Source organism: Zophobas morio, unplaced genomic scaffold (assembly GCF_036711695.1).
Source record: "Zophobas morio isolate AGI-343-1 ecotype UQ-CSIRO unplaced genomic scaffold, CSIRO_AGI_Zmor_V1 ptg000004l, whole genome shotgun sequence".
Lineage (NCBI taxonomy): Eukaryota > Metazoa > Arthropoda > Insecta > Coleoptera > Tenebrionidae > Zophobas > Zophobas morio.
The window spans coordinates 11,761,361-11,787,901 of record NW_026972109.1 but is presented as its reverse complement, the minus strand read 5'-3'; the positions used below and the strand labels follow the sequence as shown (position 1 = coordinate 11,787,901).

At 40.2% G+C, this 26,541-nt stretch overlaps 1 protein-coding gene and 1 long non-coding RNA gene across 11 annotated transcripts in view; one reads left to right on the top strand and one right to left on the bottom strand.

The window, feature by feature from the left end:
* Positions 1-26,541, top strand: part of Rbp6 (RNA-binding protein 6) — a 396,054-nt gene that overhangs the window by 350,432 nt on the left and 19,081 nt on the right. For all 10 annotated transcript variants that reach the window (XM_064072936.1, XM_064072912.1, XM_064072896.1 and 7 more), the window contains one exon: positions 23,649-23,731. In XM_064072936.1, the coding sequence (XP_063929006.1) occupies positions 23,649-23,731 (83 nt within the window). The remainder of the gene's footprint in view (positions 1-23,648; positions 23,732-26,541) is intronic.
* Positions 2,858-4,938, bottom strand: LOC135141588 (uncharacterized). The gene is made up of 4 exons (XR_010282405.1): positions 4,468-4,938; positions 3,872-4,418; positions 3,503-3,817; positions 2,858-3,450 (listed from the first exon to the last, which is right to left on the bottom strand). It is a non-coding gene; the product is annotated as an uncharacterized LOC135141588 (long non-coding RNA).

The window sequence follows — 26,541 nt, the reverse complement described above, 5'->3', positions numbered from 1 at the left end:
CCGCAGTCGCTTCATTTACCCAATCTCGGGCACCAGTTTTTCGATGTCTACGAAATTCTACATTAATCTATGTATAGAATTATCACAGTTAGGCATAGCCGAAGTGATGGGATATCATTCAGACAAATATTAAAGACGACGACGCGACGTCAGGAGATAAATTTGACTGGCCGATTGTAAGATTGCAAGATCAATAAGAAAATTGTCATGTTGGACAGCCATTTTTAATTTTTAAAGCAATTTTAACATCCAAAAGAACTCGTATAACTGAGGAAAACCTAGAAAAAGTAGTAATTATTATTAGAAATTCCCGAAGTTGTAGACCACGACTGCAATAGCGCTGGCGATCGGACGGCAATGACCATCACTTCCGCTATGCCGAAGACTGAGAATTATGTATGATTCCACTATTGTACTCACATTTTAAGTAATCCAGAAAAAACTATACGACTCTCATGTACCGAACCATGAAGATAATCTGAAATAAGGGAAACTTTCTCATTCCGTCATACTGGTTCACTCCCAAACACAGAGCTAACTTCTTTGTTTCCCTGCTTGTTAAGAATGTACGTAAAAACATGGGGCATTTGCTACGTATTTATTTGACTGGAGGCAGTGCGTCACCTCAGTCGTCAAATTTCCCTAAAATTAATTTAATTATTTTTGCAGCGTTTTGTTTTCAATGTTCGTTTAAACGTTGTGATTCGACAATACAGACCTGTATCGGCAATCCACTGGCCAATCAGTATTTTGAAAGATGTGCTTTTCCATTTTCAGTAATTGACCCGCAGCTTTAGATTAGGGCCGCCACGTGCCGTTTTTAGGGCATGTTTGGCGTTGGCGTGGGGGTTAATTTTTGAACTGTCCGTTTGGGTGGGGTGTAGCCGACGTAGGCCTAAAAATAATGCGTGCTACGCCCCGGCGCAATGTATAAATCGCTGGCTTTGGCAAAAAATCGTTTGAAAAGCGTTCTAATAAAACGGCAGGCGCACTTTTGCGATCGTGTCTCCCCCTGTCATTGTTCATCCTTCCAATTAATCGGTGCTTATGCCAATATGTCAGCCGGTCTGGTGTCAACGGAGGCGCCCTTGCTGTGATCGCCCGTCGTTAATTTAATCACTATTTATTTTCGCGCGTAGTTATACAGTCGTTATACATGTGCATGTATTTGGGAGAAGAGAGCAATTTCCGATTCGGTGGACGGCAGATGGCGCTCGAGCGCTCGCTGCCTCTCCGCCATCTACAAATGACCGTTTGAATATTTAATCCTCTTTTATTGGATGGTTGTTTCAGTTAGGTATATCTATATCGGAATTCTATTAACCGATCTGTGTACTTTTCATTTTAATAGAGTTTCAGGTGGTCTTCGTCCGGATTTTTATTCATTACTACTTGCTTTCTCAATTATTTCGCTCGGTTATTCGATTCGATTATAATTGCGCCGGTCTCGTTTAAATGCATGCGAATTTTGATTCGTTCCATTTAGCGAACCGTGTCGCTCTCAAGCTGTCAGATTAACGATTGTGTAATGTGCTGAATAATGTTCTACTTATTTGCAATCAAGCGTCAGCGGGAGGAAATAAAAAAAGAGAACAAATGCCGGGTATCTATCATCGTACGTGTATATTGCGCTGCCTAAACGAGAACCATCAAAAGGTAGGCAGACAACAATACAAAAAAGTGCTGGGAGGGGGAGGTGGCTTCGAACCGGTAGAGCCACCTTCTGTCAAGGTGGTAATTTATGACGCGGGAGTCAGCACTGCTTTCGTCATCGGGGTCAAACGATCCAAATAAATAAAATAAATCGTGGATTCCATTGATTAAACGTCGGACGACAGCGGACAAGACAGCGTGAAAAATATCACAGCAGTCCGTCGATTAAAAACTTGGTCAATTACATAGCACTACACAGACCCCCGAGGGACATCAATCATCTATTATACTAAGAATTTTAGTAGATATAGTCAGGATCACGAAGCAATGCGTACACGTCACGGACTCTGTATGACGTCATGCGTCTACCACGTTTATCATACAAATGAATCGGTTTGAAAACTGTCAACAAACATGTCGGCTTGTTATTGTTTTGGTTTGTTCTATTTAGGATTATAGCATGAGAAGACCGTTTGTGTGAAGCAACAGTTAAGAAATAAGCTACACTTGCAGTGTTTCAGCACACAAGGGCATGCTGCAGGCTGCACAGATGCTATGAATTACAAACTCAGGCACAGGAAAGATCATGACTGTAACCCCTTTCACGTGTTCCTAGTCACTGAAGCCTGCCACTCACGTTCCAACGCCGCGGCACAGTTGTGTAGGATATGACGAAATTGAAGTGTTTTTGAACGTCTGTGTATGCGACAAGCAAATCGGTTGGATGTGGATGGTTGGTGAAGAAGTCTGTGTACAGCAGTACAATCGTGTTGTACTGGATGGAAATTTGATCGTGTGGACAGTGTACGTTATACAAACCGTGAAAGCAGGTATAAAAGTCCATTTTCTTCGGACATGTTGCCACCACGATCGCAAATTTTTAACTGCAAGGTTGTAACGTGTGTGTACTGCTGCTTATCAGCAGAATTGTGCAGCAGTTGTATCTAATACAATTGTACCCCGGCGTTGGAACGTGAATGACTGGCTTTAAGAACGTTCATTTTTGCATTGACTGCTGGTAAAAATTGACAATTGGGTGTTAAACACATACTTGCAGGGTGGTACAAGGCTTCATACTGTACTTAAAGCTACCAACGAGAATGTCAACATACGTTTCAAACAGACAGCATTGAATTGTTGTGACAGGCTTCAAGTTAGAGAAATATTCTTACCGTCTTCAATGCCACAATGGCCACGTCACATCTACAGAACAAGTTACTTTATTGACATGGAACAGATACAAAAGTAAACTATAAATAATAATAACTATTGATGTTGCACAACGTCTTCGTCTGACCAGTGATCTGTATATTTGGCCAGTGAAGTGATAGTGTGATTATAAAAGACATCAGCAGAACATGCCGCTAGTACAATCAATTAGGATGGTAATGGAAAATAACCTACATGTTACAGTGGCTGAATGCCCTCTGCAGTATTAGAATCTTCACTGTCATAATCACTAAAACTATAATCTGAATCTTCGTTAATGTCGATTATAAACGGCACAATCTCTTCACGGTCAAATAATCCCACCACTCCCGTATTATTTTATTCATATGGTCAACAGTATTTTTCCACATTGTGGGCGTGACATGTGCTAACGCTTCTTTCCACATTTCCACGGAATTTTGTTTGACCATAACCATCACGCCCAATGTGTTTGGAATAATAATTTGTAGTAATTCCCCAAATATTTTCTATAGGGTTAAACACACAATGATATGGCGGCAAACGCAATACTCTATGGCCATTCTGTTGGCCCAATTCACGGCAACATACGTTTTTGGATGTTTGTTTCTGAAAAACATGATATTTTAAATGAAATGATAGAGAATAGTATATGCATTACTGTGCAACCAAATGATGAAGTTCCGTTTTTAACAGCTATGGATCTGAACTTATGTCATATTGTTAAAGCCGTTCACGAATTTCTGCTTTTTTCCATGAACCATTGGGACATTTGTTTGCAAGGGTACTGTGGTAGCTTGCATTGTCTATAATAATCAGTGACGGTTCTTCAAGATTCATGAGTAACTGAAACTACTTGAGAAAATTCTGTTGATTCATTTCGCCATGATAGTCTGGATTTTTGGTATTAGAAGAAAATACCAGCGCTGCTTCATCAATAAATCCATTGCTTGTACCTACATGTAATACAATATATCTAAAATATAGTGAGAAGAATAAATAACCAACGTGAAACTAACACATTACTAACTTTTCCCTTCTATTTTGAACGTCCTGATACTTTTGACACTATCGTCTTGCCATGGACCTAACTACCGAACCATTTTCAAATATCCATGTTTCATCAAGATCACATAGCAAAGGATTTGGGTTCTGCTGATTGTGCATGTATTCACGTAAGAAGTTTGTTTTTGCATGAATAACATGTAATTCCATAAGACGCTTCCGTACACTTGTTGGAGAATAACGAAACCCAATAGAGAATGTAAAATTCTTCCTAAAGAGCTCAGAGAACCCTCAAATATATGTTTCTTCTTCAAGCAGTCAAGTAATGACGATCGTGTAACATGTAAAATAATCGTTAGTATCTATAAGGCGTGCGCATCAAATTCATACTTTTTTCGACCATTCCATATAAGCATTCTCGAATAGCACACTGCTCCGAAGTGCTAATATCACACACTTGCTTTGTTCGGGGGTCTCTATTTCTTGGGAGAATGTACACCTTCTCCGGTTTTTATTTGTTGTACCACGGAGTTCACTGTTCGCACACACACACCCAGAGTAGCAGCAACCCTCTGTACAATGTGACTGCATTAGTAATTGTAATAAAATACACCTACTTACGTCTTGAACAGCTGTTAGTGGTAAAAGAGGTCCCCCGCTATCGCGTTCTTTAGCAAAATAGTCCACTAAATTAGCGACCATTTGCTTTGCATCTTTGTGCAAGGGCTTCGGCATGGTGGAATGTTTACGTTCAAGCAAGCGACACGTACCACGGTATACGACAGTTAACTTGGAGTTCTAAAAAGAACTGTTATAGTTCTGAAAAGAACTGATACGATTACACGAGCAGAAAAGTAGAAAAACGCTAAAAATCAAACAATAACACAACATAACCAAAGTTGACACCAATGACACTTGTGAAATCGATAAAACTTTAGCATATGTTTCGCTATCAGTCGTACCAATCTAATTTTCCCCAAATTGATCGATTTTGATCCGTATTGCCACGTATTGCGGCGCGTATTTTTGATTTAGTGTTGGTAACGGATCTACGTCATCCATGACGTGTACGCATTGCTTCGTGATCCTGAGTATACCTTGTTCGAACGAACAAACAAAACGTACTGAGCAGCCGCAACATCGAAATCTATACATTTTGTACTAAATCGAATGCCGTAAAAAGTAAGTAAAGAGAGTTGTACTTTTCTTCGTCTTCTAACATAGTATCAAGAGAAAAATTAGCATGTGGAAGGAATTCACGACGTGAGCTACTCGAACAATACCGCCCCCTTAGAGGACGGGTCGACATGAAAAGCCTCCTGACCCATACGAAGCGACTCAGTAGTCTATCGGGTTAATCATTAATGAGCAAACCTCAAATGTATAGAACAGAACCACCGCACATACGGAGAATTATGTCGGAATTTGAATTCGCAAGGCGAATGAAGAGACGTTGAATTGGATCTGTGTAGGACGAATCAGTGGAGCGCATTTCAACACAGTTTAGCAATTAAGGAGATATATCATGGACAGATAGTGGAGCGTGTATCTGCACGCATGCTTGTTTGGAGGGTGCTCGCATTTGATATGCATACACTCACGCAATATTTAGATACTCGCCGGTAATTTACAACGCAGCAGGTGTTCCGCAGTGCAATAAACCCCCCAGTTAATGCACGATCCGTAAACACCTGAAGCGAACCGTTGAACAGAACTCCACCGTCATCGAACATTCTTGAAGAATACTCACAATTCCGCAACTCGTATTTATGAAGGTCGGTCGGGGGTCGGCTGTACAGAACGCGGATTAGGACACCAGTTTAACTAACATAGCGGTGGTCCGACCCCGCTATCCCACTGTAAGCCCTAAATAACACCCAGAAAGTTGGAAACGGATACTCTCTAGCCGTTCTCTATGGTCTAGCGTCTGTACGTTTCTCTGGTGCGGGCATCCGCATCTAAAGCTGCCACCACATTCCACTGATCTTTTGATAGCGCCAACTGAGATATATTCAGTCGAGATTCTGGAAAAACGTCAAGCCAAACTTTGGTTTTAAACTTGGTCGGGACCGACCGCAGTCGGACCTACCCTCAAAGAGGATATTCGACATCGCAAATGTCAATATCGTAGGAAATTCACTACGAGACCCATTAATCCTTTTGCCAGATTAAATTTTCGCAACAAAGCGTCGCGAGATAATGGGCTTTGCTTGTTCTGGGAATAACGCGACGGCCGGACTTGCAGTACGCTTTTTGGAACGGTCAATTCCCAATAAGAACAATAATTCATATTGGGGGAGCTCCATAAATGCCTCCAGCTGGAATTTACACAGACCGATTGGGACACCACGCACTGCTTGACTTATGGGTTGGTCAAACTTGGAGTTAGAATGGTTACAAATCTTGTCATCGATGTCTTTCGATGATGGGATTTTAATAATCAACATTTCCCTTTTTAGAAGAAGTTGCGAACTTTTCGTGAAATGTTGTTATCTTATCTACGTTGCGTCAGTTTAAATGTGATCTCAAACACTGCCGCCAAGGTACATCACACGCGATAAACATTTTTTTCTACTTTCTGTTAACAAAGGCCTAGATGTTAAACTGAAAACATTTTAACCATGGAAGATTTTACGGAAGTGTTTTTGGTAACAATTTGTTTTGTAATGTTCAGAGTTACGCACAGCCGAAGTGATGGGGAATCAATGACACAAATTTCACTGGCCGACTGTACAGTCTCAACCTCAGTGGTATTTGATGCAATTCAGGGTTTATCTGATCATAATCATCACGAAAATTGGGATGTTGAACAGTCATTTTTGATTTTGAAAGCATTTTAACATTTAGGAGAACTCGTATAACTGAGGAAACCCTAGAAAAAGTAGTCATTGTTATTAAGAATTCCCGAAATTGTAGGCCACAACTGCAATAGCGCTGGCGATCGGACGGCAATGCCTATTAATTGTCATTCGAAAAGACCCTCAATACATATGGCCATATTTTACTTCATAAAATTCTGAGTAAAGTAGAACAAATGTATAAGTATTAGACTCGTTTAATAAGACGTATTGTGGCACGAGTTGTAGGAACGTCTTATTAAACTAGTATAATAATGAGCTTCAGAACAACAGATGGAAGCAGCTTCCAAAAGTTGTGGGCATATAAATACAGAATAAGACAGTGTGGGGAATATATCAAAAAGTTTTTTGGACTTTTAATCATGTGTGATCCTAAATTCGCAAAGAAGAAAAGGAAATAGAACTCTGGTAAGGTGATATCCTAATTTGAATACTTAGACCTGGTGTTATTTTACGGACATACTAAACGCTATCTTTGGTCAAACCTGATGTAGTAGGTACTTGCTTTTAGAGTAGTATGTACATACATATTTGTTTGTAAGAAACACGTGGTGGAGCAAGGTGGAGTGTGCAGTTCATGTTTTGTCTTAGTGGTAGTGTTTACAAACAAAAAACATTGCTGTACCATGTACCAGGGACAGAATTACAGACCGTGATGTTAGATCGTGTTCTACGTGGCGTTCCTGGTGAGAACAGCTTTATTAAAAATCGAACTGGAAACGCTGGAAACACTTAAAAACACATTTTTGCTTTTCAAGCGTTTTATTATTTACATAGTAACGCATCCGTTTTCAATGGAAACTGTCAATAAACGCAAACGGCGGTTGGAGTGTGAATATGCCGACGAGCCTCCCGTGTTGTTGTAAACACAAAAACGTAAATATTATTTTGTTTTCGAAGGTGTTGCATTCAAAACAAGGAGCAACGGCTACGTATTTTATGCTTGGGCTGAGAAGCCAGTGATTGTTGGGAAAATTGTTTCGAACTAATTGCAAAGTACATATCGGACGACCTACATAATTTGAAATCGAGTCACCCTTGGAACTGAATCCGTACTTCGTCTTTTAATAAAATGAATTTTAATTGCCGTTAATTTGTAAACCTAATTTGAAATAGGCAGCCAAAAAGCAGAAACTAGGAGTAAGTTGATATCAATCAATATTGTGACTTTTATAAAAACGTCCCTTCTAACTTTTCTTATTTTCTTGCTTGTTGTTCCTTCCTGGACAAATAATGTTTACATTAAGACCGTTTATACTTGGATCGTATTTTCGAAAAGATCAGAGGGTAAACGGTGTGTGCGAATACTCGATTCAAGCGGCTTGGGATGAATTTCGGGAAGAATTTCCCAACAACATCGTCGGCCATGTCCATTTTTGCAATAGATTAAAACGATGTACCTAAGACAGAGTTCATAGAAATTTCGTATCTACAAAAAAAAAGGAAAGAATAACATGTCGAAAGAGAACAGGGATACAGAAAATATTGGATATGTTAGACTGATAGTGGAGGAAATCTCTATAACGCAGCAAACTACGTAATATTGCGAAAAGCTAAATCCTTTCCAAGGCTGACTCGATAATGCTTATTAAGATTAATCAAGAAATAAAGCATTTTCGTCGCTGTGAATTATTATTTTCAAGAGCAAAAGTCTGGATTTAAATATGTCCCTTTTCCAGAAGTATCAGTGTCGTTAAGTTCGGATTAGTCAAGAGTTGCCGCCACTCGTGCTGAAAGTTCTAAAGAATCACTGATTGCAGTAGTTTTCCTGAGAAACGCTGCGCGGTGTATATGAAAAGGCTCGGAGGAATCGTCACCTATAAAATCTCTCCTTTTATAATATTTGTCGGCTGCAGAGAAATTGTCACTTGCGAGCATCGTTTCATGTTTGTATGTTTGTATTAATCTTTCTGCAACCCCAAATTCACAAACGCACACATTAATCCCGCTTGAGTGGATTCAAACACATCGACAAATGTCACGAAATTGAGCTTACTGTTACAATGCGCCTAAACAAACTTAACAGTATTAATTGCTTTGAACCTTCGTTTATTATTTGTAATATTTCACGGGCCGCACTCTTGCGTTGGCCCATATTTTCGTCGAAACACCTGAATACCAGGAAGTACCGGGCTTAAATCTCGCCGGTAATATTGTCTCGGTGGCTGTCTCCTTTTCATTTACCCCCCGACGTCTCGAAGACTGCGCAAACACGCAGGTGAGATATGTGCCACCTGGTGTTGTCATTAATCAACGACGGCACTTGTAATGAATCAATCCAGCATAGTGTGCAATGATACCGGGAGTTTCGGCACGCTCATCGCCCCTCTTCCATAGATATACACTATATACGGTATATACAGGCAAGCATCGCTCGAAACTCATCCATCTTCATTTCCCGTTCATCTGTGCAAAGCAGTCCTCTGCTCAGTTTGTTAATTTGCTACAAAAATGACGATAAATGAAATGGCATTGCTGCTTGTTATCCGATTTCGGCGTAACGTTATTCCATTACATTTGATGAAAGGAAACCGTAAATTGCTGTGAATTTAGTTTTATGACTCGTGACGCACCACAGAAGGCGTGCCAAGGATAGGGGTTGATTTGGTTTCTAGTGTTTTTCCCCGCTTTACTCCATCCTTTCGCCCTGTTCCTTTTTGGATTTCATGCGCTCCAACACTATCATGATTGACGAGGAAACGATGAGCTTTTACATGGGGGGCGGGCGGGGAAACGGTTAATCTTCCCGCCTGGAAATGTATTTTTTATTTTCACGCCACGCCGACCTTATCATTTGGCCGCTGGTCGATGCGCATCACCATAAACGCGCTATTCGCCCTAATCAATTCCAAAACTTGCCACGACCGATGTTGATTTTGCTATAAACAACGATCTTGGACTGTATCAGATTCTGGAGTACTCAAGTCAACAAAACTGTCTCGAGACGGAATATTAGAGTGACAGGAAGGTCAGGGCAAGAACAGCGCCGCTTTATGTTTCTCGGGCTAATTTACATGTTGTTTATGTGGAATTACAAGACCGTTATCGTTATGTTAATTGTTGCGTTTTTAGAAAGGGCGTTATTTACTTGTAAATTTCGTTTAAGGAGTAGCGAAACTAATGTCATAAGTCAAGTAGGTATCCGTTCGGTTTTACCTTGATACATGTATTATGTTTTTTTTATTTGAGCACGACTCTAAAGTGTTTCAAAATTGACGGAGTTTCGTCTGATTTTTGATGTTCTGGTCCGTTTTTGTTTGTGCGCTTTGTGGGCAAACTTTTCAGTTTATGACAAAGTGGAATCAATTTGAGCCCTCGAAATCCCCGCCGAAAGTCGAAGTGGAAATATTAGTGTAGTCAATTGATGAAATCTCCGACTTTTGGAGGTTTACTGCCAAAATTGCTTATCTTGTTGTGAGCGTGCTTCCTGTTATTCGTTTTATTTTGTTCGGCGGCGGAATATTGCGTAAGGTTTATTTTAGGAAAATTTGGTGTCGTTTTCCAAAAATTCTTGCTTTAAGTTATGAGTGGCTTTAGAATAACGATCTCGTATAAAATGTGGGGGGCAATCTCCGGGCGAACTTATTTATTAAATGGCGTATCACAGCCTTTCCATGTCTCAAGAATATTACAAACTGATATGAAATATTCTCATTTGAATATAATCCACCTTTATAATGTAGGTAAAGTTGCGTGCGGAGGCAATATTAAACAAATACACTTTATATATGAAAGTCATCCAGATGTACATTTGAATACATTTGTACGCAAACGAATTTATTAATTTAGTTTATTTTATCCTGCTTGACGTCTGAGGGGATTTTATTTCTGGAAAGTTTTCGTTGTCGGTGAATTCGGGTAATAAAATCGATATATTTATTAAACCGTTTATTTCCAGTGCTCCAGGAGTGACATTTAGTTGCGATGCAATATTGTGGACATTTATCACGGGGTTAACGCCGAAAACATTTACAAGCTGCATGCTTTTTCTGTCAAAACAAATCGAACTAGTTTGGTATCGCACGGCGCGTCCCATAATTTAATAAAATGTCTGCATAATCTGGCTAACAGACCGTAACAATATTTCGAACTATCAGCCAATTTCGGAATTGAACTGTGCGCCGCAATGCATTAATATCACGGTCATCAGTTTTGGCTAGAATATGTATCTATATCAGCACTCTTTTTATATCATTATACCGTGCCAATATTATTCAATATCGGGGATTGGCGCAGATGCCTGAAAAACATCAAAAAATTCAGCCTAATGGCGCATTAGCCCAATTATTTTCCCGGATCTCCATTAATTTTCGAATTTATATACCGATTAGATGATGCTTCGGGAGTTTTTTCTTATTACGCCAGTTTATGCTAGCAATCGATCTCGCCAATTAACTTAATCGATCCCTTAATCTAATGGATACTTGTTTTCCTCCTGGTTATCGACATTGTTGTTGCAGATTTATGTCAGGTCGAGGGAAATGAAGGCGGAGCGGCGATAATAAACACGACTAAATTTTTGATTCCGTTTTATTACGGCTATGAATCTCGGCCTTATGTGGTCTATTCTAGGCGGAAGGGTTCGCAATATATGGTTAAACGCCACAAGTATAGATTATCCATTCATGTGGTCTAAAATTTAACGCCAGGCTTGCCGGAGAAAGTAACAGTAGCAAGGATTTCTCCTAATAAGTCGATTTTATTACCTGAAAGCGAAAAACCAAAGTCACGAAATCGGGAAATATTTGTCTCGAGATAAAAGAGAAATAATTGACGAAAAAGAAATATGGAATTAGGTACGTGAATTAAATTAATTACGGAAACACGCTGTGAGGAGGCGGAGCAGTCTAATACCCTTCGCTGCTGGGTACCGACAATACTTTTGTGCGCGATAGTAACTTTCGAAAATTATTTCATAGATCTTTCTTTAGCAAAAAACAAAAAAAAACCAAATTGCAGTCAGAATTACGCACAAGAGAAAAATATGTATTAAATATCTAGTTACTTTTTTCTTAATGAAAACCTAATTATTGTTATTACTTTATTATGGCGGGCAGTTTTGTTTAATGAGAAAATGGGACTTTAGTTGCAGTGTTGTTTTCTGTTCTGGACGGCGATTTAACGACAAATTCCACGTTAGATAAAAAAAGTGTAAAAAATTCCGTGTTGCAATTTTTTTGCTTTTGTAGCTCGTAGTTTATATCTTTCGGGATATGCGAGTTCCTGTACCATGAACTTCAATTTTACCGAGACATGACGAGAATGCTCCTATCCTAAACATCGTCTATTTTGCTTCGTTTTCTGCTGGCGGCAATGCCTTCCGCGCTCCGATTCGGTGTTGCAGTCAAATTTTATTTGCCATTCGGTATCGATTTAATTTAATTGCGTCTTTACAACGGGCAATAAAGTTTCACATGGGAGATCCTCGAATCTTGACGCAGCCGTGGCACACCTCCCATCTCCATCTTGGCCGTCGTTATTTGCCCGTTTGCATTATAAAACGGGAGCGTTCTGCATGGTCGACGCTCCTGAAATATGTATGGGCGACACCTAATTATTGCCGGGCCATAACTGTAATCCCCCAGCTAGAATACCAAATTTTGCCCCGTAAAATTTATGTCGGGTGTATGTACACAATGTACTCAGCTTTGTGTTTATGTGGACGGTTGTATTATACGAGCTTTAAAATTTCATTAGCCAGAATTAATGTGGCATTCTTTTTTTAACGAAATTAAACTCGACGAAAATTTCTTCCAGCTCTTCTCGCCTCATAATCGTCCGGGCGACGACGTTCTGTGGAAATTCATCCGTGGCGAAAGGGAAAAAAATGTAAAAAGGGCCTCTCGCACATCCGAAAGTGTTTCGGCGACACGATGACGCGTAATACATCAGAAAGGCCCCCTTCTCGCACAAGTTTGAGCAGTTTGCCTCAAACTTCCAGGGCGGGTTCGGGTAAACAAACACGCAAACTTGCTTCCATTTCCGCGATTCCCTGACGTATCCCGGGCTCTGGATGGATCCTGATGCGATGCAATTGTTTTCGGAAATTAGATGAAGCCTGAAAAATGGCCGATCGTGCCATTTGCGGCCACCATTAATCCCTTATATACTTGGCGATAACTCAAAACTTCATGGCCTGATTTTTGCCCATTTTGGCGCACTTTATCGTTATGATTAAAAGGTCATCTCAAAAGTAACTATTTTACTCCCCCAACGTGCTAATAGTTATTGACGGCACAAGTGGAGTAAGTGCGTTATTATGACCGACGAACGTTTAAGGCAGTGGACGAATTGTGTAGTCACGCAAGTATGACAACAATACTTTAGTTGGGCAAGAAAGTAAACTTTTTTTAATAATTATGAAATACAAATGGTTTAGATTGTTGAGCAAAAAATTTTTGATTCAAAATTTTCATGGCGACGTTGTTTTTCTAGACTACTTAAGGACACAAAAAGTTTCTAGAACAGTCAATTTTATAATGAGACTTTTGTGACTGAAAATAGAGTTTGGTGGGTAGCGAAAAAACAAAATCCGTTCCCGATTAATATTGATTTGTTTCCCCAACAATATAATTTACGTAATCCTTTGATAGACATGATATTTTCTGGGAATTTGATTATATTATTAAATGAGGCTTTGTCATAATCTAATTTTAAGCAACATAATTTTGCACGATAAAAATACAATCGATAAAATTAATTAACCGTCATCCATCAAAATCAAAGTCGGATTCGTACAATCAAATAAGAGGATTAAAAAAAAGTGCTCCACTAAGATATGTGCCTGGAAAACATTTAAAAGAAGCGGCCGTAATAAGGGTCGAAATCGGATTTGGTTCGGATGTGCCGGCGGCAATTTCTTGATGTGTGAGGTTATCCGCGGCGAACCTCCTCTCGGGGGGCATTTGTCTGTGTGTGGCGTTAACTATGGCGATAAATAACCCCGGGACTCATCTTAGAGTGGAGTTTACAACAACTCGACGACACGCTGATATGTGAACATAAACAAGACGCACTCGCAATTGAATTAAATGATTATGTCGTTTAGCGTTGTTCTCGCTTCGTCGCCAGATTTCAACCAGATTTATAAGATTTATAGATTAAATAAATCCGATCCTGTTGTGGATTTTCCTCGGCATCCGCACAACATCCTGCTGCAATTATCATAATTGCTACAGATGGATCGACGAGGACCTCACGTACGATAGAGCGCAGCGCAAAACGTGCACACCTGTGTCAGGTTTTCAGACAAGATAGTGACCATCTGCCCAACTGAAAGTACAATACAACTTATAGAATAGAAAATCTTTTGGACCGTGGCTTGGATTTGAAGAAAATTGTCTTGTTGCAGTTTTTATGTTTGTTTTTTTCGCCCTTGTAAAAATTTTGTTAGTTCCGGTTGTAAATCTGGAGCTTAAACATCAATTTTCCCATCGGCGAAAATTTAGTTGTCATCCAGTTCCGTTCGCCCGTTTCCCTAAAAAATAGCGATTTTAATGATAAATTTGATCTCTGTTGATGGATCGCCGAGACTAGGCGTCCCCGCCGCCCACGAGGTCTACGCGTATCGAATAGACTTTTGAGAAATCCACCCTATATATTTATTTGATGTTTCCATACCGGAAAATGGCAATAAATCAAAGATATTGCCTTCAAATACCTGGAGGGGAGCTCGCAAAGGCCGACACACAAAGAAGGAGGGCATCGATTCGGTGGTTCTTGGACGCACCAGGAATTATGGCAACAACCTTTAAAGGCGAAGCAAAAGGTGAACGCTTCCCCCTTGAACGTGATTGACCTTTGGGACGCGGGGTGGTGTACACTAACTGAATTGATCGCGTTTCCTCCCGGCAATTACGGCCGCATTAAAAATCGTTCCGGAATGCGAAAAATCCAACCGAAAAGAAAACCCGGCCCGAGAAGTGTGTCTAAAGTGGGTCTGAAATACGATTCGAGTTCTGCCGCCACGCCACGGACGCCACATAATGCAGTGCTGTTCGGAATGGAGAAGCAGCTGGATTACATAATAAAAGCAAATATTTAAGTGCTGTTTAAGTAGGAGACATTCAATTACGGCCGCTTTATTCGACGAGCTAGGAAGTGGCTCACTGCCGCGAAATTAACATCGAGTTGGATTCAATTATGCCCAAACGGGCTTGTTTTTAATTTGCACCGTCGTCGGAACACTAACTAGCGACAGCTTTACGATTCTTTAAACAGTTGATGTATACCCGACCGAACGTTTCTGACGCAGTTTTGCGCCTCTGGACGCTCATTTAATCTGTTGAAGCTTGCATTTTTGTCTCACACAGCACTAGTACGAAAGTAGTGGTTATGGACAATGCTGGGATTGACTAAAAAACAATCTATTGACAAGAAAAGTGTTGGTTTTAAATTATAATTCCCTTGCTAGGTTTGTTAAGATTCAGCGTGGAATAAAGTCGTGCGATGGTAATAAATTCAATCTGTTGATTTGGAAGTTCGGCGTTTGTTGAGTTTTTTCTTCGGCGCTGGGTAGCGATCTGGCTCCCTTCCTATTTTTTGATATTCATTGCGCCGCACCGGGATCCTGCAGGACATATATGTGTATACGTCGACAAACAAGTGATTGGGGCTGAGCGAATCAATGTTACGGCGCCTTAGTGTCGCCAAAAGCAGCCCTTCGAACTCTAAGGTGCCATACAGGACATATCGGCGTGCAGAGAGATAACATCATGGCGCCAAACTCCACCATGCCTTAACAACTCTCGGCGAAAGTGATCACGGCCTACACAGGAGAAGTTTCCCAACAACTTTTTTATGGGAGGTGGGACCCGGCTCCAGTGGCGGCGGGCGGTAGGGGGTGGATGTTTTGATCAATTATTAGAAAGCAAGTTTTCGATATGCTCAAAAAAGACGGAAGATGAACGGCGGAAGGAAAACAACAACGCGTCGTCTATTATCCGATTCGATTTTATTTGTTTCGTATCAATGTTAAACGGATAAAGTTGGCACTAGTTCTAGTTCTGGAACAATTAATTGGATCATTTGTCGAATAGGTAAATACATTATCATCCATTCTCGGAAGCTTCTGGTCCATTATGAAATCCCCTGTGGCTTCGTTCCACCAGGCTTATCTATTAAATTGGCATTATTCAGCCGCAAATTTAAACATACTCTTGGAAAAACACGGAAACAAGCTGAAATTGCCGGAATTCGGAAATGAGCAAGGGTGTTTTCTTACGGGGAAGCTCCGTAATTGGGAAAAAGCGGAGGTTAATCGATTGTTGCGAGAATATTGGAAAGCGAACACAGAATTATTCACTGTTGGTGAGCGTTTTAATATTCTGTTGATCGAAAGAAACCACCCTCGTTTTTTAAATAAGGTTTCTTCTTTGCAATGCCGACGTCGGGAAACTGTGATCTAAGAAAGATAATATCTTCGTAAATGGGTTTCGTCCCTGCGCCTTGCCAACTTTCAAGGCCGCACCAGCGTTCTCCCGCTCCGAGTTTCTACCTTGGAGTGGATGTCATGCAGATAGTCCATTGGTGGGTCGGTCTCCCCTAGGATATCATTATTGTATGTACAAGTCGGTGCTGAGTGGTGACATTTCCAGGCGTCCGCAGGGATCCATGTAATTCCGAGCTTACTCTGACATTTCTACACTTAAATGATCCATCCAGTAAACTGCTTCGTTTCCCAACGCCACCCGAATGTGACAGACACGTCGGAAAAGTGCTTGATTTATGATTAATCCAATTTCGAGGTAAAATTCTCCCCGATGGATATTCTGCTTCTTTATCTGTTTTGTCTGTATCGGTTGCAATGCGCAAGGCTGCCAATTTAATATTTTACATGCTGGTCTGTACATACATACAAGGCCGACACAAAGGACTCCGAACATGCATGGACTAACGATGTATGTTCTAGTTTACTCGCATCATTAAACACTCAGAGACCTCTTTGACCAGGACCTCCAAATGGATAAAGGTTGCTGCAAAGCCGCTTACTCTTCGCTACAATGTAGCTGTTTAAAATACTGCAGCCACAAAAACTGCAACTACTTGCGGCCCGGCGAAAGGGGCAATTTTTATTATTGCATTTGGCGCTGAACGTACTTCAAAGGCTCACGTAACGAACACCACTTACGTGTAAATAATTGAAATACACCAGCTAAGCGCGGTGAAGACTAATCACAACGCGCTAAAACTATCAGTGACTATCCAGATGTTGTTAGGTACATAATTGGATCGTACAAAAATTGGAAGCAGTAATGCCAAATTAGTGAATTAAGTGTAATGAAAAATTACAAAAGTATTAACCGACCCTTATGGAATGGAAAATGGAACTTTGAGCTCACTTTGCGTCGATGTCACCGCTCAATCGCAGGCCCCTCTTCAAATTTAATACAGAAAGTCAAGTTCACAATCTCTCAACAGAAATTTAGCGTGACGGAGCCAGCAGTTGACAAGTCAAACAACAGCTAATGAAGTTATTCAAACTAAATAGTAGACTTCGGTGACTACAGGACCAAAAACAATAACACTTTTTCTGTGCGGGTAAATTGGATGTAGAACCCGGACACTTTTTGAACGCAAGCACCCAAAAGTAAGGTGCTTCACCTGGGCCGGGAATCGAACCTCAGACTCACTATGTGGCGGTTTGACGCTGGGCCAAGTGCGCCACCCCTGTCCCTACACTTAAATTAACTTCCGACTCACCCTACAAAACCGGAAGGAAATTTGTAACAATGCAACAAAGTTTGGCAACAGTACAAACATATAAGCAGAAAGCATATCTGTCTGTGACGCAGACACGAAAAGATTAGAAAGTGGAAGTCTAGACGGCATACAGGTGGTGTTCAATTGAAAATTTCCAACCGAATATTTCTGAAGCAATAATTTTGTATAACATGATATAGAAGGATGTTTATACATATCAAAAAAAAAATACATGTTACTCCTTACATGTTGATATAACGAACTAATTCGAAAGTGGCGAAACTTAAAAAGGTTAAATATGTACGTCCCCGCCCACTATTTTTTTGTTTTAAAAGAATTTTAAAGTCTCAAGTTTATATTGGGACATCCTGTATATTTTCACTACCCAAGGATAAGCTAAGAAAGTATTGTAATCGCATCCATCGGCCAACTCCGTGCCGTTATGTTTTCTAGAGCTTTCATAACTACTAGAGTACGAAGAATTAGGTTTTCGTCTGTCTGTGTGTCTGCTCTCTGTCCGGATTTTTATTAGACATATAATCGCTGAAACTACTGGGTCGATTTTTGTCAAATTTTGTATATACAGGGTGTTATTGAAAGGTACGTACAACAAAATGGGCAGTTCTTCGCGAAGTCTAAGAAGTCGGAAAAACTTATTTTGTCTTATCAAAATTTTAAGGGGAAAATTAACCCTTATCCAATCTTTTTAGACGCTACTGAAGGATAAATAGGTAAAATTAATTAATTTTAGTAAATCCTAGCAACTGTAACAATAAAACTTTTGTCAAGACTAAATGTTGCTATAGAAACGAAAGATGATCTTTTTATCAGAGGCGTACAACGAATTTGGACATAAATTTTAATAATTTTTATCTCTAAAAGGAGAACACTTTTACCTGAACTTTTTTTAACTTTTAGCACTCATACTTCGAGACCAATTGCCGATTTTATTTTGTACGTACCTTTCAATAACAGGCTGTATATTAGAAAAAGCATATATTGTTTAATGGGATGTGTTCTTTAGCAACATAGTACGCAACCTCGTTACAGCTGACCCAGCTGATAAAATATCTGCTTCACATACCCAGGCTCGTCGGGATAAATAAATTTAATAAAATTTCTTGAAAATGTGAGAATACGCACGTAAAATAAGAATTACAATAGTTATATTCAGAACATTTTGTTCGATTGAGGCTTATTAATAACTTTAGTCCTGTTTTGTGGTGATAAACTCATTCAAATCAAACAAATTTGTACGTGACTTTCTTCTGATATATAAACATAAACACTCCAAGTTAGGCATGTTGCTGAGAGGTCATTTTTCCCGTTGGTTATCTGCCGCAAATCAATTTTACACAGTCCGTTCTTCTGCGGCGTCCGGCCAGAAGCGAAACATGAAGAGGAGTTGGTCAAATTTCGAAAATCCAAATTCGAAAGTTTTTGTACACCTCAGCCTCTTTTTCTTTACATTATACTAAAGTATTGAAAATAAAATTTCTAAGCAACTCCCGTTTATAATAGGAAAAACGATGGGTCCCAAATAAATAATGGCACGGATCTAGATTCTTAGGGACCTAACCTAAGAATCTAGATTCGTCCATGGGCGTCCCTTTGGACCTTGGGTGTTATTTATAGTTTTTACTTTATACAGGTTATCACAAAATAAATCTTGCGAAATCTAATTTTATAATTTTTCAAAGAAGCGAAATTTGTACGAAATTACTTTTGGTGCGAGGAAAGTTCTGCCGACATAATCTTCGACCAATTTTTTAAAATATCTTGATCGTTCAAGTAAATCTGTGTGGAATCTCGGTCCCGTCTAGCAGATCTTTCCCTCGAATCTCCTTTTTCGGAATGGGCATGACTTTTGGATTGCGTTGATCCGAGGTAGTCCCTGCATCTTCCCTTGGAAGCCGGTCCTCGAGGCAATCTCGCAGAAGATTTGGCGTAATTGCCTCGTCTTTTTTCGGTTACCTACTCGTAATTACCAATGATGAATCGTTTTAATTTGCATAAAAATGCAGGCCGGTAAAAGCGCGATACTCGTTCTCACGTAGGGCCGTTACATCAGGGCTTCCAGCGCGAGAGATATCTGCATTAAATGTGTCAGATTATAAGCTATGAAACTCAATTTACATAATTGTGTTGTTTGATATACGGTGGCGAAGCGAACGAGGCGGGTTTTTTTCGGTTTTTTCCCGTTCACAACGTGTGGTGGCGGAAATTGTGTCTCTGTTATTCGGGAACCAATTGAAATATCGACCACACGGACGGTCCAGATGAAAGAACTCCGAAAAACACGCTCCACTTTCGAGTGCATTTGTTACGATCGCCGCCTCGACGGGAGCACCGTGTTCTGTTAATTAATAACGGATGTCAGGTGGGGCCGAACTGTCTATACGCTCACCCCATCAATGAATCAGGGAAATTTATTGCCCGTCCTATGGTGTTTGCTGCAAGATGCGACTAACACACGACCTGCGGGCTCCATCTCAATCCAGATTGGTTGCTGATTGTTGATGGTTGTGGGAAGAAACGCGAAAACGTAAGCGAGAACGGAAATTTTGCGTGGCGAAAGTGGTGGATGCGCCGGGTCGAAAATCGCTTAATCCTCGAAAAACTAAAAGTACCGAGTTCTCGTTTCAGACACAGGTGTCAATTTTTTCTCTAAATCCAAGTAGTCAACAAGTCAAAAAACATCTACGAAAGTGGCGCGGACTTTTATTTTGTGGTCAATAATACACGACATCACTCATTTTTTTCCAGTTATGATGGCAACCGCGCTTGTATACAGCTTGTCAAATTGAAATTTAATTAACTTGTTTGTAGTGTTCGTACGAAACCATAGTTACATAGTTTGCCCCAAGAGCCAAAGTTTCTGAATTGTTGTTAAATCTTTTCATAAAAGCAGTAGTCTGTAGCTGGTTATTTCGAAGAATGTCATAACAAAATAAGCAACTCAATTATGTTGTAAACAGCAAGTGTCGCAGTTATATGATGCAAGTTACGTCGGGTTCCCACTTGACGCCGTTTGTTGAAATCGCACATTCCGATTATGGATTAAGAAAACCTTCGCACTTGAAAGTTTATAGCCTTCTCAAGTTTGGTTCTTTTTTGAGTGGACGTGCCTCCGCCAGGCCGCAGCAGGTATGCCCCCTCGTCGAGCCGGGCTTAGCCGTAAAATTTTCGGAATCCCCAGCTTACAAAGCACTTTCCTCGCATCGACTTTCCCATCACGATAATTCATGTAGTGCAGAGGTTTCGTTCCGGATTGGAGATAATCTTGGTGCAGCAGCCGGCGGCGCATTATGGCATGGCGAGCCCGGAAGTCGATGGCTGCAATGTCGCCGTCGACGTATGCACATATCATCGTTTAATCTCATTTAGTTTAGGAGATATGAGTCGACGCGTATTAAGCGTCGCACCGCCTGTGACAAAAGACCGGGATTCCGCTGAATCGGCGGGTTTTCTTCTTCTTTTCGCGGTCCCGGCTGTCACGACTAGCGCTCGAGGATGAGTTATTGCCTATCTGTTGGACTGAAAGGGGGAAATGGGAAGGAAAAGCTCTCCACCGACCCAATCTCCCCGACGCACGTGCGCTATCGCGCCCGCAAACTCGCCTGAATAATATTTTCAACAAATCTCGAACGCGGACGTTCTCTTACTCTTCTATCCTTTTTTTTCCTTTTCTTCTTCTGCTTCTACGCCGACCGACGCTTCTACCTACCCGCACTTATTTATTCGAGGCGTCGGCATAATTGATAAAAGCAAATTACATCACTTCGCCGCAACACATTCAGAAGTACTTATTTTGAAAGCTTTCACGCCCAATAACTAAAGTAACAAAACAAGGGAGAACGAGCGGCTTTGAAACGGCGAGGTTTAGTTTGCATATCAACTGTTAAAATGAAAAGAAATTAATGTAATTTTACGTTCGACTGGAATATCCTCCAGTAAAAAATCGTAAGCTAATTACGACAACACCGCACGAAACACGGTTTTGCTTTTGAGCTACCGTGTATCTCTTATTCGTACATTAATCGAAAAAATGTTTAATTGCGATAAACAAAACACAAATTGCGATTATCCGATAGAACAGTAACACAAAATGTAACAAATGGAACCCTTATGGGTAAAAGAGAAAGTCACTAGCCGTCACATTGCCGGATCTTATTTCAAGAATGAGGAAACCGTAAGTTCCCGTGAATTCGTGTGCATTATGTAGCTGCAGAGGCCGTATCAAAATCCATTCACTCTACTAAAACAACTATGTAGATATATATACATTTTTAAAATATGTTACCGTTAGTTTTTAGGTATACCGAGTGTCCCAGTTAAAATTCCGCGACCTTATACAGGGTTTCTATAAATGATTATAGGGTCGAAGTGGGTCATGAACACGTGCCGCCTCTCAGTTTGGGCATTTAATGAGGTCGAAACTGAGAGGCGGCACGTGTTCATGATCTCCTAGCGCACGATAAATACAATACGGAACTTTATAACTGGTTGCTTAAATGCTTCATACCTTTTTAAAAAATAAAACCAAATCATTACAAGAAAAAGAAACAAATTTATTAGAGTTAAACATCACAGTAAATGTTGAAAGGATCTACCATTTTGTTCACTCGGTTTTTAATTTTAAAAATTTTCTGTAATACATTCATCAATGCTCATTGTTCAATTTCATGTTGCAACAGGAACTGCTGATTGCTGAGGAAATTTAGTCAAAGATGTAGAAATATATAGAGCGTTTCATTAAAAACTAACTTGTGCGTTACGCATTAAAATAGATCATCCTGTACAGTTAAAAATAATTTTAGAATACTGTCCTAACGCATTTTGTGACGCACTCTGTACGCACTTTTAACACAGCGGTTAATTCACTAATAAGCATGAGAAAACATAAAGGCTGTGGTACTCCAGAACCTTGCAACGTTGCTGAAATGAAGCAAATAGATAACCGTTATATTGTATCAATTGACATCTCCTTTGTTAAAAGTAAAAATAAACAAGACCACTTAAGTTACTAGACGGTTCAAAATATTCTAGTTTTGTAATAAGACTCGATCCAAGGACTTTTGGAAGTCCATGCACAAGATATCAATCTGTGTTTATTGATCAAGTAAATTGCATAGATATTGGGTCATGTTGATTTATTATCTGTTAATCTATGCTAATAGACAGAAATGTCGCTAACTACATGGCTATAGATTCTATAATGCATGGGAAACAAATTCAGAAGCGTTAAAGATTGTTTATTATGACAATAGGTCTCATAATTCGTAATACCCGTTCTCTCTTCCTTTTTAAAAGCAGCATGTACAAGATTTTAAAATTTGGTTAAATATAACTTTCAACGGGCATAACAATTCAATCGGATGTTAGAAAAGTCAGAATCGAGATGTATGTTTCGATATTTCATGTTCGTTTGTCCCTTGTCCCACTTCTGCTGTTAAAAAAACAACTTTGTTCGTCCGCTCGCGTTTATATTCACTTGTTGAGAATGTTTTTTTTTTTTGGAAGGCGCTATTTTTAGTTGTTTTAATTTTTTGAGTAACTTAATTACGCCCTATAACTGTTGCTGAATGTAGTTCATAATGTTGTTGGAGAAAACGATCGGATCGCATGTTGGGAGAGATCTGAGCTTAGCGAAGTCGTAAAAATAAAATAAGGGCGCAGCGCCGTGATGTAACCGGTAATTCATGCATCGATGCACCGTAAAACGTGACGTAAAGGTACAGCATCAAGGTAAAAAGTGGAACTTTGTTGTTTATAAACGTTTCTGTCAGTTCGGCGATAGCTGCAGCAATAGCAGGAAATGGCTTTAGACAGGCTTTGCAAAACGCGAAAGTCGATAAAAGTCGGATTTCAACAGTAACATTAATCGCAACAGCAACAAAAACAACCATCCCGGCAAACATTCGTTTTTATTGATAGATGGAAAAGAAACTTTGTATCCTTACGGATGTAGTTTTAAAAAGGATTAGTTTACCGATTGATCCGTACGGTCGGTTTTAGAGCCGAATTGAATGATCAACATTTTGGCGCTGGTCCTTTTATTTTGGTCCGAAATTGAATCGGCGGCTTTGTTTTTTGCGACGTTATATTTGTCGGACCCCGACATGTAAAAACTTTTAAAATAAGCAACCCGCAACCAGTGTAGCGAAGCGAACGAAATAATAAACGACATCGGAAACCGCGGTTTCATCGACCAGCATTTCTAAAGTAACTTTTTTGTTTCAGGTTTTGGGTTTGTCACATTTCAAAGCGAAGATGTTGTAGATAAAGTTTGTGAAATCCATTTCCATGAGATTAACAATAAAATGGTAAGTTTTGTTACGATTCTTGATCATTTTGGATGCGAAACTTTTATCGAAGAATTGGAAACGTTCAGCGACTACAAAAGGAGCAGTTTTTGTTTTTGTTGTTAAAGAGTTAGCTACGAAAACCTAACCGCGGAAATACGTTCCGGTCGCAAACAAATCCCGACGACAATTAACCAACGTCGGCCTTTAGGCAACTACGGAATTACATCTGAAATTAATTTAAAGAGCAACTCGTGCTACGCAATCTGAATAAATTTTAAACAGCCACTAGAATAAACAACGGTGGGGAAGTTGCGGGAAGTATGAAACTAATAGCTGCAGGTGGATAAACACAATAAAGAGCCGCGAATGCAGCTTTGATGCGTCTTATCCGGATCCCTATTTAATTAGAACTTGCAAGCTAAGTGAGACAGCCAAGACCGTAATGGGATCGACTAGACTCGAGCTATTTATGAGTAGCTTACGTTTTATCTGCCTCTCAAACATCATCAACAATACACCTTAGCCTGCAAGTTATATCCCGTTACGTGTTATAGCTACAAACGTAAAGATTACCCAAGATGAAATTAACTCGCTTGCAATTAGGGCCGCAGGTCAGATAACCCAAATTTATACTCTGCATTGCAATAAAGCTAACATCGGTTGCAACGGGCGTTCTCAACTTCAATTCAAATATTACCAGCATGTCCAACTTGTTTCCGGAGTTCTGGTTTCACCACACCTATATTCCTCCAAGAAGTTTTTTACAGTTTACACGCACATTGTTCAAAATTACTAGAATCTTGACACATATAGGTAGCACCACAAACGATATTTCAAGAGCAATAAAGATTATTGAAGAATGAAAATGATACATTGGTGTCTCGAAACGTTGGATCCTAACAGCCTGATAGGTACGGAAGCATCAATTAATCACAAAGAAAGGAATTTATCTCACCGAGAGTGTTCCCATAATGAGCTAGGCCCAGATTAACTTGAGGTAGTGGGTTATTCTGTTTAATCCCCATCTGCTTAATATCAAGGATGAAACCAATTCGATCAGGCAAAAACTTAAATCCATTTAGCATTTTTTGTGGGGTTAAACAATGTAATGGATGTAATATAGTTGCAACAAATTTTACAGATAATTAGAAATAATAAATGGTTTCATGACCGGTCTCCCTCACTAGACCGAAAGGAATGTTGTAAAATTAGTTCTCTAAATCAAAGTCTAATGGTCGTGCAGTTAATAGCAGTGCAATAGTGCATTAAGTAGCAAGGGGTTAAAAATGTTTTGTGTACAGTACAGGAGTAACGTATTTTATAAAATTAAAAAGAAATTGCTATATTGTAAATTTTGGAGATGACGTCATCCCATTAGTAGCGGGGCGATCAGCCAAATTTTGCATTTTGCACCATCTGCATGATATTCCTAATATGCATATAAAATTTGACAACAATCGGTCTAGTAGTTTCGAAGATTATCTGTCTAACAAAAATCTGAACAGACGGCAAACAGACAGACAGACGGAAACGGGAGACCTATTTACTCGATTGAAATACTATTAAAAAGAAAATTTCGAGAAGCTTCTTATGGACAATGCTTCTAGAAACGAAATCTTTAGTATAAAGTAAATCTATAGATGAGTATATAGTGGACACCTAAGACACGTAACCGCCACGGCATGTCGTCGTATAACGCTATAGTTCTGGATTTTCGAATAAAATTTACAGAAATTAGCATTCCCCGTGAGGAGCGGACAAGAGCCTATCTCCTGGCAAAAATGCGCCATGCCGTGCGAAGTGGGTGGTTTGTGGCGATATCGGGCGGTTGTCCGTGCCTAATTAAGTGGCAAGGGGCGGTCCGATGCCGCCGCCGCCACCGATCCGATCCGGGTCAGACGACATTAAAATGGGCCCCGAGTGTGGAAGAGTTCGTCAGTAATTGGAAGCGGTGCCCTGCAAATCACTCCTGATTGTAAGACACGCTATCGGCCGAGCAAACAGGCTCCAAGATATATAGCCGGCTCACGTCTAAAGCTCGGGCTTGTAAAGTTGGGGCGCGCTTTGTCACGGCGACGAGGCGAAATTCCGGGACGACACAATTCGCAAACATAAACATCCCCTGGACTAATTCATGCCGCTGCACGATATTAAAACAGCCCTAAAGAGCAGAGTGCACTGCCAAATTCCCATATTAATAACGCGCGTCGGCCGTGGGAGGGAGTGTGGAAGTTCGAAAATTCCCGAAGATTTCTTCTTGAACGCCGGAGGGCCAGACCCTTACTTAACAAAGGGAATAATCGGAAGACTGGAGGCGTTTGTCCAGCATTCGCCCTTATTACCGAAGCACATTAATAACGTTGTCACTTAGACTTTTCTTGCGTCATTATCCCCCGAACGACGTCAGAGCCACTAAGACGGGAAACATCACGCCCTTGGGACGCATGTAAATTGCATTTTATACTGTACAAAACCCCAAGTAATTTCTATTGTGGTGGCGGTGAGAAAACGGGAAGGAGGCGGCGCTTTTTTTAAACATGTCGTCTGAAAAAGGCTCGAGGGATGAAAGTTTAAGCGATTGGTGATTAAAGTGATAATTCTGCAGTAAAGAAAGCCTCCGTCTGCCTACAAGGGATTTTCTATAGTTTTGCTACGGTATTAGTGACTGTAAATTGTTTAGGGGAGTGGTTGAGTTCTTCACCCTTCTCCGGATCATAGCCCGATTACGGTCGATAGGCGGTAGATCAGGAGATTTAGCTGGCCATAAAAGGGTGGTCAACCGAACATCTTCTAGCGACGACAGCGACTGAAGAATGTTATTGAAATGC